The following is a 13,617-nucleotide window of genomic DNA, read 5'->3' as shown; positions in this document are numbered from 1 at the left end:
TTTTTCTTCCTTGAACTTTGTAAACACTTTGAGTTTGAACATTTTCCTAAAGTCCATCATTTTAGTACATTGTTTGATTTCTTTGCTTAATCCATTCCATAATTTAGCCGCTTGCGAAGAAAAATGCATAGATTAGCTTCACCTTTTGTATAAAACGCAGGGTTGAAAGCTTGGGGAAAAAGTAGCGGTTTATAGTCTGGAAAATACGGTATTCGGCTTTTCTGACTTATAAATGTTGTTACAATGTTAGATACTTGTGATAAAGCGTCATATCATAAGATTCCTGCATTCGGGCGTGAGCTTTTACAAGCATTATAACACAGACGTGCAACATGCAGTGATATAAATGCTGCTAAAAGCACCTTTTTTATGCACTCTCTGAATCGATCAGGGAGCGCAGGTGTCCCTAATGTTGTAGCCGGGTGAATCTATATACTGTTTATGAAGTGTCCGGAAAAAAGAAATGGTGGTGGCGTTCATTTTCAAGATATATATTTAAACTTTATATATATATTTAAATTATTATACTTTTGGAGAGGGTGGAGCATGGTTTAATTTGCAATTTAAGAACGCCTCCAAAATCGAACATCTTGCAGACATACACAGAAAGTAGGTTATAAATGTGACTGTGAAACAAAATTTACACCAAAGCATATGGAATACATATCTCGACCAGAAGGAAATGTTTTAAATGTGGGTTCAATTATCATATGTCCCTTTTTAAGATGACACTGACATGGAAACAGGAGCATATCTACCACCCCATTAATAATATGTATTTTTTTAATGTAATCATTTATTAAATTCATACATCCAATTAATAAAATCATTAACATCCCCATACTTGAACATGGTTATTTAGTAAAATGCATATACCTAATTGAGATAAAATACAGGGACTATTGTATTAACCAAAATATAAGACAACCATTCTTGACCCGTTTTGTAAAAGTATTTTAAAGACAAATAAACCCCAAAATATTTTATTCATTGATGGTGGTTCTGTATTTATCACCTTTGTGTGATGTGTGAGTGTGTCTGTCTGTGTGAGTGAGTGAGTGAGTGAGTGAGTGAGTGAGTGAGTGAGTGAGTGGGAAAAAAGCTCAGACTTGCTTTGGGACAAGCCATTTGGCGCCACCTGTTGGTTTGCACGTACAAATCTCATCATTTATAAACTACCATTTTGAATGATGACAGGCGAATGAATCAACAGGACGATATCACAGGGAATAAAACATAACTGATGAAGCATCACAGGTATATCTGTGCCAGGGTCACTCTTAATAACAACAACACGATGTCCCACAGCGTCCTGTGCAACCTGATGTTGTTTTTTCCAATCTTTATGAATTATTTATGAGCTACCAACAGCTCTTTATTGTGGACTTACAGCAATGGCCTCCAGACGGTGTTTGTACTTCTGCGCCTCATCCATCCTGGCACCTGCGACACACGCATAGGGGGCAGAGGTTAAAGACGAGGGATTAAAGAACAGCAGATCTATTCACAGTATTGTGACAAAACACAAACTATAATAAAAAGAAGAAACAATAGACACTTTTACACTGGCTAAAAAAAGAGACATTTATTTTTTGTGTCTAGCAAAGACTTTGTGAAAAGGACAGACGAAGTTGGCGACCTGCTTCAGAGGCAACATCAAAAGATTTGACAATGGCTGTTGGCTTTGGGGTGTGACTCAGTACTCCTTCCCTGTAGTACATCCATTGAAAGCAATTGTCACTGTTCGACATATATTGTATAGGGTCACACTGTGACCGTATCTAATTATGTGATTTCAGGACTTGTGTCACTTTTTTCTGGACTGTGCTTTGTTGGTTTCTGTGGAAAAGACACCTTAGGTCGATGTCAATTGGGTTGAGCGATATAAACGACAGGTTATACCAGTGGTTCTCAAAATTGTTTCACCAAGTACCACCATAATGACCATCATTAAAATGCAGTAGCGTAGTAGATGGAGCCTGTGTACCACTAGTACTACACGTACCACAGTTTGAGAAAAACTGGGCTATACAATATACATTTAGTCAACAATAGAGCTTTTAATACTATCCTTATATCGTGATAATGCATGGTAAGGACACATTCTAGCTGTGTTCCGCAAATTTGACAGCTACTAGCGAATGAATGTAACGCAATATAGCATTCTTGTCAGCGGCTAACGTCCCTCCACAGTGCAAAGCCACTTCTAAGTTAGTCATCCTCGCCATGATGGTGGCACATAAACTATGTTTCTTACAAGTATCCATGGAGGACGAGAAATAGCTAAAGATGCTGCACTTCAGTGTAGAAGTAAACAATGTGTCATGCTAATCGCTAACAGCAAGCTAGCGCACTTAAATCTAAACAAAGGTGGGTGGATCGATACACATATCGACAGTAACGATACCAAGTATAAGAGCCGTATACAGTCAATACTACTTTATCATCACAAAATCTTTCGTCGTTTTGTTATTGTTTACAAATTGGGAAATAAGTCCCGGGACACATGAGGACTTTAAGGGCACAAATCAAGGGATGTATATCAGAGCCAATAGTAGGAAATAGTTTTAATATTTAATTTATATTTTTACACCGCCATTGGGTGCTTTTTGTCTGATTATAATTGTGAGCAAGAATTTTATCATTCAGTGATCTTGAAAATTTTAAGTATAAGTATCAGCATTGGTATGACCAATACTACCAATGTATCTACTTGGTATTTCATCAATACCCAAATTTGTAGTATCACCCAAAACTAATGCAAAGTATCCAAACAACAGAAGAATAAGTGGTTATTAAATTTTAACTGAAGTCTAGATAGGACCATGTTACAACAGAAAGTAACCAGATATTAACAGTAAATCAGCAAGTAGATGTATAATAATTTAGAGAAAATAATGCAACCAGAAATAACGCGCAGTTACTGCACATGTCAGCAGCTAAATTAGTAGCTTATGCATAATTATATCATCATTTACATACATAATATTTAATATATAGTGATATATATAATTATGTTAGGAGGCCGCAATGTTTATATCAGGATACAGATTTTAGGCCATTTCACCCACCCCCATGCGCCAATATTTTGGAATGTCTGTGTTTTAAAAATCTAATATCTACAGAAGTATCGTTACTGCTCTTAATAAGTGGCGGTGGCAGCTTACAGTATTATGTGGGAGTCCTTTATACAGGGTACAGGCGGACCCTAAGCCTCCAGAGGGACCAGAGCGGTGCATCTCAACATAGCCCCAGCCAGAGATAAACAAGCAAACCCAATTGGCAGCTCTGAATGAAGAGATATTGAGGAGCTTCCTTAAGACATGCACTGACTCCGACAATTAGATGTAATACAGGAGGACAGAGCAAGGATGCTGAAGTTGATAAAAAGTTAATACAAAGAGGAAGAAAAGTTGAGATGGTCGGACCCACTGCTGGAGCCGCAGAGACAAGATGAGAAGAATGAGGTGATGTTAAAACTTAAAGGCCTACTGAAACCCACTACTACCGACCACGCAGTCTGATAGTTTATACATCAATGATGAAATCTTAACATTATAACACATGCCAATACGGCCGGGTTAACTTATAAAGTGACATTTTAAATTTGCCGCTAAACTTCCGGTTCGAAACGCCTCTGAGGATGACGTATGCGCGTGACGTAGCCCGGGGAACACGGGTATGCCTTCCACATTGAAGCCAATACGAAAAAGCTCTGTTTTCATTTCATAATTCCACAGTATTCTGGACATCTGTGTTCGTGAATCTGTTGCAATCATGTTCATTGCATTATGGAGAAAGAAGCTGAGCAAGCAAAGAAGAAAGTTGTCGGTGCGAAATGGACGTATTTTTCGAACGAAGTCAGCAACAACAGTACACAGCCGGCGCTTCTTTGTTTACATTCCCGAAAGATGCAGTCAAGATGGAAGAACTCGGATAACAGAGACTCTAACCAGGAGGACTTTTGACTTCGATACACAGACGCCTGTAGAGAACTGGGACAACACAGACTCTTACCAGGATTACTTTGATTTGGATGACAAAGACGCAGACGTGCTACTGTGAGTACGCAGCTTTGGCTTCTAAACATTTGATCGCTTGACCGTATGTGCGCAACTTTTTTTTGCGTATGTACGTAACTTTTTTAAAATATATAAGCTTTATGAACCTTGGGTTAGGTGAACGGTCTTTTGGGCTGAGTGATTGTGTGTGTTGATCAGGTGTTTGAATTGTATTGGCGTGTTCTATGGAGCTAGGAGCTAGCATAGGAGCTAGGAGTTAGCATAACAAAGACATAGGTGTTTTTATGCAGGATTAATTTGTGTCATATTAAATATAAGCCTGGTTGTGTTGTGACTAATAGAGTAAATATATGTCTTGTGTTTATTTACCGTTTTAGTCATTCCCAGCTGAATACCAGGTACCGTGAGTATGCAGCCTTGGCTGCTAAACATTTGATAGCTTGACCGTACGTGCGCGTCACGTACGTAACTTTTTAAAAATATATGAGCTTTATGAACCTTGGGTTAGGTGAACGGTCTTTTGGGCTGAGTGATTGTGTGTGTTGATCAGGTGTTTGAATTGTATTGGCGTGTTCTATGGAGCTAGGAGCAAGCATAGGAGCTAGCATAACAAACACGTAGGTGTTTTTATGCAGGATTAATTTGTGGCATATTAAATATAAGCCTGGTTGTGTTGTGGCTAATAGAGTATATATATGTCTTGTGTTTATTTACTGTTGTAGTCATTCCCAGCTGAATATCAGGTACCGTGAGTATGCAGCCTTGGTTGCTAAACATTTGATAGCTTGACCGTATGTGCGCGTCACGTACGTAACTTTTTAAAAATATATAAGCTTTATGAACCTTGGGTTAGGTGAACGGTCTTTTGGGCTGAGTGATTGTGTGTGTTGATCAGGTGTTTGAATTGTATTGGCGTGTTCTATGAAGCTAGGAGCTAGCAGAGGAGCCAGGAGCTAGCATAACAAACACGTAGGTGTTTTTATGCAGGATTAATTTGTGGCATATTAAATATAAGCCTGGTTGTGTTGTGGCTAATAGAGTATATATATGTCTTGTGTTTATTTACTGTTGTAGTCATTCCCAGCTGAATATCAGGTCACCCCCGGCTCTCACAGCATCTTCCCTATCTGAATAGCTTCAACTCCCCACTAGTCCTTCACTTGCACTTTACTCATCCACAAATCTTTCATCCTCGCTCAAATTAATGGGGAAATTGTCGCTTTCTCGGTCCGAATCTCTCTCACTTCATGCGGCCATCATTGTAAACAATAGGGAACTTTGCGTATATGTTCAATTAACTACGTCACGCTACTTCCGGTAGGGGCAAGCCTTTTTTTTATCAGATACCAAAAGTTGCAATCGTTGTTCTATACTAAATCCTTTCAGCAAAAATATGGCAATATCGCGAAATGATCAAGTATGACACATAGAATAGATCTGCTATCCCCGTTTAAATAAAAAAAATTCATTTCAGTAGGCCTTTAAGTCTGTTTCTCAAAAGACGCTTGGAGCTAAAATGTAATCTGCGGTCAGTCAGCGTCCTAACTTCCCCGGTGGTTCAGTAGTTCAGACAGTTCTCAGAAGAGCGAGGTTAGGGTGATACTAATAGGCTGTAAAGATAATAATGTCAGGCGGAAGGAAGAAGATCATGCCCCTTATCCTGTGCAGGGTCATGGGAGTATTCATGTCTGTGGGAATTGAAATTCCTGAAACTATCCATAGTTCCAAAATCAAAAGGAAACACAAGTTTTTAGGAATCCAGACTGCTTTTACTTAAATTGGAACTTAAACTTCCTTAATGGCCACAATTTAAGGCCCAATCCCAATGTTCCCCCTCACTCACGACCACTAGCCCACACCCACTACCACTACACCCTAAAACTTAAGCAACAAGGGGTAGGGCTTTGTAATCGTCCCTAAGAATTGGGACACCACTTGCTTCGTCACTGCATAGTTTATGTTCGGGCACGTAAGCGACTACGTAGTTACGTTTGCAAATCAGAATCAGAATCAGCTTTATTGTCATTACGCAGGGTAACGAGATTGAGGCCATTCCATACAGTGCGATAAAACAAAACAAGTGTGCACTCTATACAGAGGGTGAAATGAATATGTACATGAACATCTACATGAAACAGGGTGGTTGGTGTAATGGGTTATTGCACAGAAGAGAAGGCAGTTATGAGGGTCAATGGGGAAGTCTGTTCAGGGTGGTTATGGCCCTGGGGAAGAAGCTGTTTTTTAGCCTGTTCGTCTTGGTTTTAATGCACCTGTAGCACTTCCCAGAGGGCAGCAGGTGGAACAGGTCAGAGCCAGGGTGGGTGCTGTCCTTGATGATGGCACTGGCTCTGTTGAGGCAGCGGGAGGTGTAGATGTCCATCAGAGAGGGGAGAGGGCGGCCGATGACCTTTTGAGCCGTCTTGACCACTCTTTGCAGCCTCTCCCTGTCTGCTGCAGTGCAGCTGCCGTACCATACTGTAATACAGTAGGTCAGCAGGCTCTCGATGGACGAGCGGTAGAAGGTCAGCAGCAGGTCAGGCTTCAGGTTGTACTTCCCGAGGACTCTCAGGAAGTGTAGCCGCTGCTGAGCCTTCTTGATGATTGCTGTGGTGTTGACTGTCCAGGAAAAGTCGTTGGAGATGTGGACTCCAAGGTACCTGAAGGAGTGGACCCCCTCCACACGCTCGCCGTTGATGTAGAGGGGGGCAGGGTCGGTGCTGCTCCTCCTGAAGTCGACGATGATCTCTCTGGTCTTGCTGGTGTTGAGAGCGAGGTTGTTCTCCGAAGACCAGGCCGTCAGCTTCAGGACCTCCTCCCTGTAGGCATCCTCGTCACCCCTGGAGATGAGCCCGACCACTGTGGTATCGTCAGCAAACTTGACGATAAGGTTGTCACTGTGGGCTGGACTGCAGTCATGGGTGTAGAGGCAGTAGAGGAGGGGGCTCAGCACACAGCCCTGTGGGGAGCCGATGCTCAGCGTGCGGGTGGATGAGAGGTGGGGGCCAAGTCTCACATTCTGGGGTCGGTCCGTTAGGAAGTCCCTTATCCAGGCGTTTGTGAGAGGGGGGAGGCCAAGAGTGTCCAGTTTATTGCAGAGTCTGTCCGGGATTATTGTATTGAAGGCAGAACTATAATCCACAGAGAGCATCCGGACGTAGCTCTGCTGCTGCTCCAGGTGGTTCAGAGCAGAGTGGAGAGCAACAGCGATGGCGTCCTCTGTGGATCTGTTCGCCTGGTATGCGAACTGGTGGGGGTCAAAGTCTGGAGGGATATGGTCCTTGATGTGCCGGAGAACCAGTCTCTCGAAGCACTTCATGATTACCGGAGTGAGGGCCACTGGTCGGTAATCATTCAGGCTGGTGATGGGAGACTTCTTCGGCACCGGGATTATTGTAGATGACTTCAGGCAGGATGGGATGACTGCCTGAGCCAGGGAGAGGTTGAAGATCTTGGTGAGGGGGGGAGCGAGCTGGGGGGCGCACGCCCTGAGCACCTTTCCAGGTACTCCGTCTGGTCCGGCAGCCTTCCTGGGGTTCACAGCCAGGAGCACTCGTCTGACACTGTGCTCCTGTACAGTGAGTGGAGTGGTGCCGGAGCCCGGTGGGGGCGGGGGCAGGGCTGGAGCAGATGAGTGTCGCTGGGGGGTATCGAAACGGGCAAAGAAACAGTTAAGCTCCTCTGCCAGTGCCGCACTCTGATCCGCAGTTGTCACATTGCAGCCTCTGTAGTTCGTGATGTCATGAATGCCCCGCCACACCTCCCGTGAGTTATTGCTGGACAGATGGGACTCTATGCACCTCCTGTGGTCCGCCTTTGCTTTTTTAATCCCTCTCTTCAGGTCGGCTCTAGCAGCACTATACAGTGCCCTGTCCCCTGACCTGAAGGCTGCGTCGCGGGCCCTGAGGAGTGTGCGGACTTGGCTGGTCATCCAGGGTTTCTTGTTGGGGTAAACCCGGATGTTTTTTTCCACAGTCACATTCCCGATGCAAAACTGTATGTAGTCCAGCACCGTTCCTGTGGCTGTCTCCAGCTCCTGTTGTTGGAAAAGGTCCCAATTCGTGTGTTGGAAGCAGTCCTGAAGTTTGGGGAGTGCATCGTCAGGCCAGGTCATAACAGTCTTTGTGATGGGCCTGGCCTGGCGTCTGATGGGGGTGTAGGTAGGAGAGAGCAGGAGGGAAAGATGGTCTGACTGTCCAAGCTGGGGGAGGGGTGTAGCTCTGTACGCGTGCTTCACGTTGGTATACATGTGGTCAAGAGTGTTCTTGCCCCTGGTAGAACACTTCACGTGCTGGTAGAACTTAGGGAGTACAGTCTTTAGATTGGCCTTATTAAAATCCCCTGCTATGATATGAACACCGTCGGAGTGGGCCCGCTGCTGTTCGTTGACAGTGTTCAGCAGAAGAGAGAGCGCTGTGTTTACTTTGGCGTCCGGTGGAATATACACAGCCGTGATGATAACAACAGACAGCTCTCTCGGGAGAAAAAAAGGCCGACATCTAACAGACATGTACTCCACGTCCGGGCAACAGTGCTGTTCAATGATTGTCCCGTTGTTGCACCAGTTCTCATGCACGTAAATACAGAGCCCCCCTCCTCTGCTCTTACCGGAGTCCTTAGTTCTGTCCCGGCGGAGCAGAGTTCGGCCGGCTAGCTGCATTCTAGCATCGGGTATTTCCGGGTGAAGCCAGGTTTCGGTGATAATCATAGCACAACAGTCCCGAACATAGCGGTTTCCAGCGAGTTGTAACTCCAGGTCGTCCATCTTCTGTACGAGGGATCTGGCACGTCCCACCTAAAGTTGTCCCGACACAAGTATTTTGGTACCTTTACCAATATATTGGTACCGGTACCAAGATGTATATCTTTATGTATTTCATTACTTTTCGATACTTTTTCAAATAAAGGCAACCACAAACAAAATGTCATCATTGGCCATATTTTACCAGACAATCTTGTGATAAAACTTATGATTAAACATCCTTTTTTTTTATTGCACTCAAAGAAAAAATTTAGAAGATTGGAATTCAAATTAAAAGGATATACACACGTTTTTTTTTTATTGCACTCAAACGGTTGAATTATTTTACATATTACATACAGTTTGACAATCTAAAATTAGGTTAGAATAGAAAGCTTTAATGACATTATATTGAATGCTTCATGATTTACGGTTGCCAATTTTGGGAAGCGAGGAAACAGCAGACCACTCGATGTAAACAGAGACAAACAGAAGTGATTACGTCTCTGCTATAAATAGTTTGTCTGCGTTAGCGCTTATAATAATAATATCACTAATACTTAGTTAATATTCAAGTCACTAAATGTAAATTGACTATTGTTGGCGCTTTTTGAATGGTTATCTAATGGATTTTATGGGGGCTGTAAGAAGACTTTTATTTAAGTTTATTTAATATTTAGAATGCTTTTTTTTTTTTTTAATCCATCCGTTGTCATGTATTTCATAATGATTGTAAACAATAGGCAACATTCCAACAGAAGTGCAAATCCCCTTTAAGACAAATACAATAATTAGTAAATACTGAAAACAGTAAGGCTAAAAGTACACGAGACATGTAGCAGATAAAACACACATTGTTAAACTTAAACACAAATGAAATAGTCAGAATTTGTTACAAAATTTCACTTGCATTAGTTTACACAATGTGGGCGGTTTGAACTGTGTTAATTTTCAACAAGCTCAGCAGCTGTATGCACATCTTGTATCTGTATGTGCATGGGGGAAGCTGTTAACTACAGTATATCACCTGCTACTCTTTAAACTCCTTGTGCTGACTCGGATGTCTGTTATGTTTACCCAAGTTTGAAGCACAGGTGGTTATACTGTATTGACACACTTATTTTTGACTCTATTTCTGCTTGTATGTGCTCAGAGTGTGCGTTTTGACAAACAAATGCGCCTCGGCTCAGCAACGTCCCTGCCACATGGCAACATATGTGGATGAAAAGAAGTACCAGTACTTTTTAATGTTTTGAAGACATATTTTTACGCATTGAAATCAGAAAGTCCCCAGGACACATATTTTATTTAATTTTTTTACAGACCCTGCCTTCTTCGGGTCAAAACTCCAGTTTGCTTGTTTTTTTTATCGAGTATCGCTTTCCGCCAGTGTTTTGTTTTTTTTAATATTTGACGCATCAAATTTCCGTCCCCGTTTACTGCGTTTTTATTGGTCGTACATTTTTGATCCGCCGAAAGTTTTATCAATGACAAATACTGCCTCAGTGTGCACTCGGACAACTTTACCACGAGGGGCTGTCAAAAGAAAGACTTCATGGTAAACACTAAGGTGAGTGTAAGGGCAACCTTTTTAACTTCATCCTGTGCCATGTTTCCAGTAAATGAGTTGTTTTAGTCTTTGTGAGTCCATTGAAACTTCACTTTTATCTCCCGCTGGATCGACATCGCTCAAGGATGGAGACAGGCTAGCTGTTAGCTTCAAGCTAACCAGCACCCGACCAGACTCCTCCACTCCAAAAACATACTTTGCAGGTCAACAAACGGGGCAAATATGTGCCTTTTGAAGAAGTGTTAATGTGCCAGGAGTGTTAAAAAGGAGTCTCTTGGAGAAGTGGCTGACAAGTTAGCAAGTGTCGCTCGCATCGCTGACAGTGACGTCATCACCGTCATTGTTTACTGAAGCAGAGAGGCCGACAGTGCGTCATGATAAACGCGCATGCGTCGCCAGGCTCTGCTTTTAATCTATAGATTTATCATATTACATTTTTTATTAAAAGTGTGGCCTGGAGGCCATTCGCGGCCCGCAGCTAATGTTTTAAAGGCCCACGGCACATTTTAAAGGCCTACTGAAACCCACTACTACCGACCACGCAGTCTGATAGTTTATATACCAAAGATGAAATCTTAACATTGCAACACATGCCAATACGGCCGGGTTAGATTAGTAAAGTGCAATTTTAAATTTCCCGCGGAATATTCGGCTGAAAACGTCTCGGTATGATGACGTTTGCGCGTGACGTCACGGACATATTGGGACACCATTGGGGCCAGCTATTAAGTCGTCTGTTTTCATCGCAAAATTCCACAGTATTCTGGACATCTGTGGTGGTGAATCTTTTGCAATTTGTTTAATGAACAATGAAGACAGCAAAGAAAAAAGCTGTAAGTGGGATCGGTGTATTAGCGGCTGGCTACAGCAACACAACCAGGAGGACTTTGAGTTGGACAGCAGACGCGCTACTGTGAGTACAGCTTTGGCTTCCAAACATTTGATCGCTTGCCCGTACGTGCGTGCCGCTATGTGCATGTCACGTACGTAACTTTGGGGGAATATATGTGCTGTATGAACTTTATGGAGGTGAACGGTTCTTTGGGCTGTGGGATTGAGTGTGTTGTGCGGGTGTTTGAGTTGTATTGGTGGGTTATATGGACGGGAGTGGGGAGGTGTTTGTTATGCGGATTAATTTATGGCATATTAAATATGAGCCTGGTTGTGTTGTGGCTAATAGAGTATATATATGTCTTGTGTTTATTTACTGTTTTAGTCATTCCCAGCTGAATATCAGGTCCCACCCGCCTCTCACAGCATCTTCCCTATCTGAATCGCTTCCACTGCCCTCTAATCCTTCACTCTCACTTTCCTCATCAACAAATCTTTCATCCTTGCTCAAATTAAAGGGGTAATCATCGCTTTCTCGGACCAAATCGCTCTCGCTGCTGCTGGCCATGATTGTAAACAATGTGCAGATGTGAGGCGCTCCACAACCTGTGACGTCACGCTACTTCCGGTACAGGCAAGGCTTTTTTTATCAGCGACCAAAAGTTGCGAACTTTATCGTTGATGTTCTCTACTAAATCCTTTCAGCAAAAATATGGCAATATCGCGAAATGATCAAGTATGACACATAGAATGGACCTGCTATCCCCGTTTAAATAAGAAAATGTCATTTCAGTAGGCCTTTAAAACTACTATTAAAATAAACAAAAACATAACAAAAGTGGAATAAAACAGTTTACAGGTGAAATGTTATTTAGAAAAAGTTGCAGGCTGTTTTTTTTCTTCTTTAAACCTAATATTCCACTTTGAAAAATATTTTTTGTGGAAGATTTTGCATATTTTGTGTGTTTGCCAACATAGTTTTATTTGACAAAAAGGGCAGAAAACCAACAAACAAAAAAACAACATTAAAAAAATGTATAAAAACTTAAAATTGATGGTTAGATCTGAAGTTGATTTAGACTTTAGAGATTTAAGCATTAAATAAAAAAATGTATGTATGCCCTGGCACACGATTATCCTAATTTCATGACCGAAGCAAAAAAACTTGTTACACTTTTATACTGAAATAAATACAGCAACAACTTATTAAATAAAAATATCAGAAAAACTACCGGCAGCGGTAAAGTTTAGATGGCAGTCACAGGGAGAACATGCAAACTCCACACAGAAAGACCCTGAGCACGGGAATCGAACCCAGGACCCAGTGTCAAACGAAGGAGAGCATGTACATCAGAAATATCGGTCTGGTGATAATTTCAAGCTTTCATTCCAGGACCTTTATTGGCATGAGATCTTAAATACACAAGAACACTCTAAAAAAACACCACAGTTGATGGTAACCCAAACAGAACGTGATTATGTGTTAGTTGAGAAACTTAAAGCCAATTAAAACAATATTGTAATCAATTGCAATCAGCAGGGACTGAAAGAATAAACATTGCCTCCCTGCAGTATTTCTTTGCAACACAATATAATCATTTCATTGCTTCCAGACACACATGATTTAAATGAAAACTTTATGTGAAATGGCCAAAAAAATACAAAAACCCGGCTGTCATTTACTCCTTACTGAGGCAGGTCATCATGGTTTCATTGCACACATTCCTCCTGCCCTGTTGCAAAGTATATTTACCTTCAGGGTACGCATGCATGTTTATAGAAGAGTGTATATTTGCTTAGTGGGGGGCCGTGAATTCTATATGCTGAGCACCGGTTTAGTGACATTGCCTCTGTTGGAACAGATGGAAGAACAGCAGGGTGTCGAGAACATAAATCTTTTTGGATCTAGTTAATATTGTAGCTTTCTTAACCAAACAAAGTGCAAATCTATTTTTTCTTCGGAGCTACAGTATATCCACACAATCAAACAAAAAACACCTCTCTGGTGTTAAAACGATCACCATTCACACGAGTGTGGCGTCAAAACAATCTCTCGTCTCCAGGGAAACACATTCACAATTGTCCAATCAAAAGCCCAAAAAAGCAATCACAGCAGACATTGTACGTAGGCATCCCAAACAAAGTCACAATCCGAAGAGCTTTTTTATCATATTTTCAAACAGTAAAATGCCAGAAGGACCAAGCATTAGCATTTTATCCTCCGGTGGCTTAAAGGTCTTGGAAAGGACAGTTTCAGTTTGCTAAAAGTCAGCATTTACATACATACAGTGCCTCGTGCCACTTAAAGAATGTTGAATGTTGTTGCTAAAGAACTGAGAGTAGGTCAAACAGATGACATCAGCTCTCTGTCTAGGAAAGGCCCGTGCTTGAGGAATTCAAGTCATGAATGAGGCATTAGCGCGTTCAAAGCATGAATACGGTTGCACATTTTTCGG

General features: G+C 42.1%; 1 protein-coding gene across 2 annotated transcripts in view; it reads right to left on the bottom strand.

Annotated features, from left to right (window-relative positions):
• Positions 1–13,617, bottom strand: part of palm3 (paralemmin 3) — a 90,411-nt gene that overhangs the window by 26,069 nt on the left and 50,725 nt on the right. For both annotated transcript variants that reach the window (XM_062026909.1, XM_062026908.1), the window contains exon 2: positions 1,391–1,443. In XM_062026909.1, the coding sequence (XP_061882893.1) occupies positions 1,391–1,435 (45 nt within the window). In that variant the 5' untranslated portion in view covers positions 1,436–1,443. The remainder of the gene's footprint in view (positions 1–1,390; positions 1,444–13,617) is intronic.

Source organism: Entelurus aequoreus, linkage group LG18, assembly GCF_033978785.1.
Source record: "Entelurus aequoreus isolate RoL-2023_Sb linkage group LG18, RoL_Eaeq_v1.1, whole genome shotgun sequence".
NCBI classification, from domain to species: domain Eukaryota; kingdom Metazoa; phylum Chordata; class Actinopteri; order Syngnathiformes; family Syngnathidae; genus Entelurus; species Entelurus aequoreus.
The sequence above is the reverse complement of the archived record's forward strand: the minus strand, read 5'-3'. Positions and strand labels throughout refer to the sequence as shown.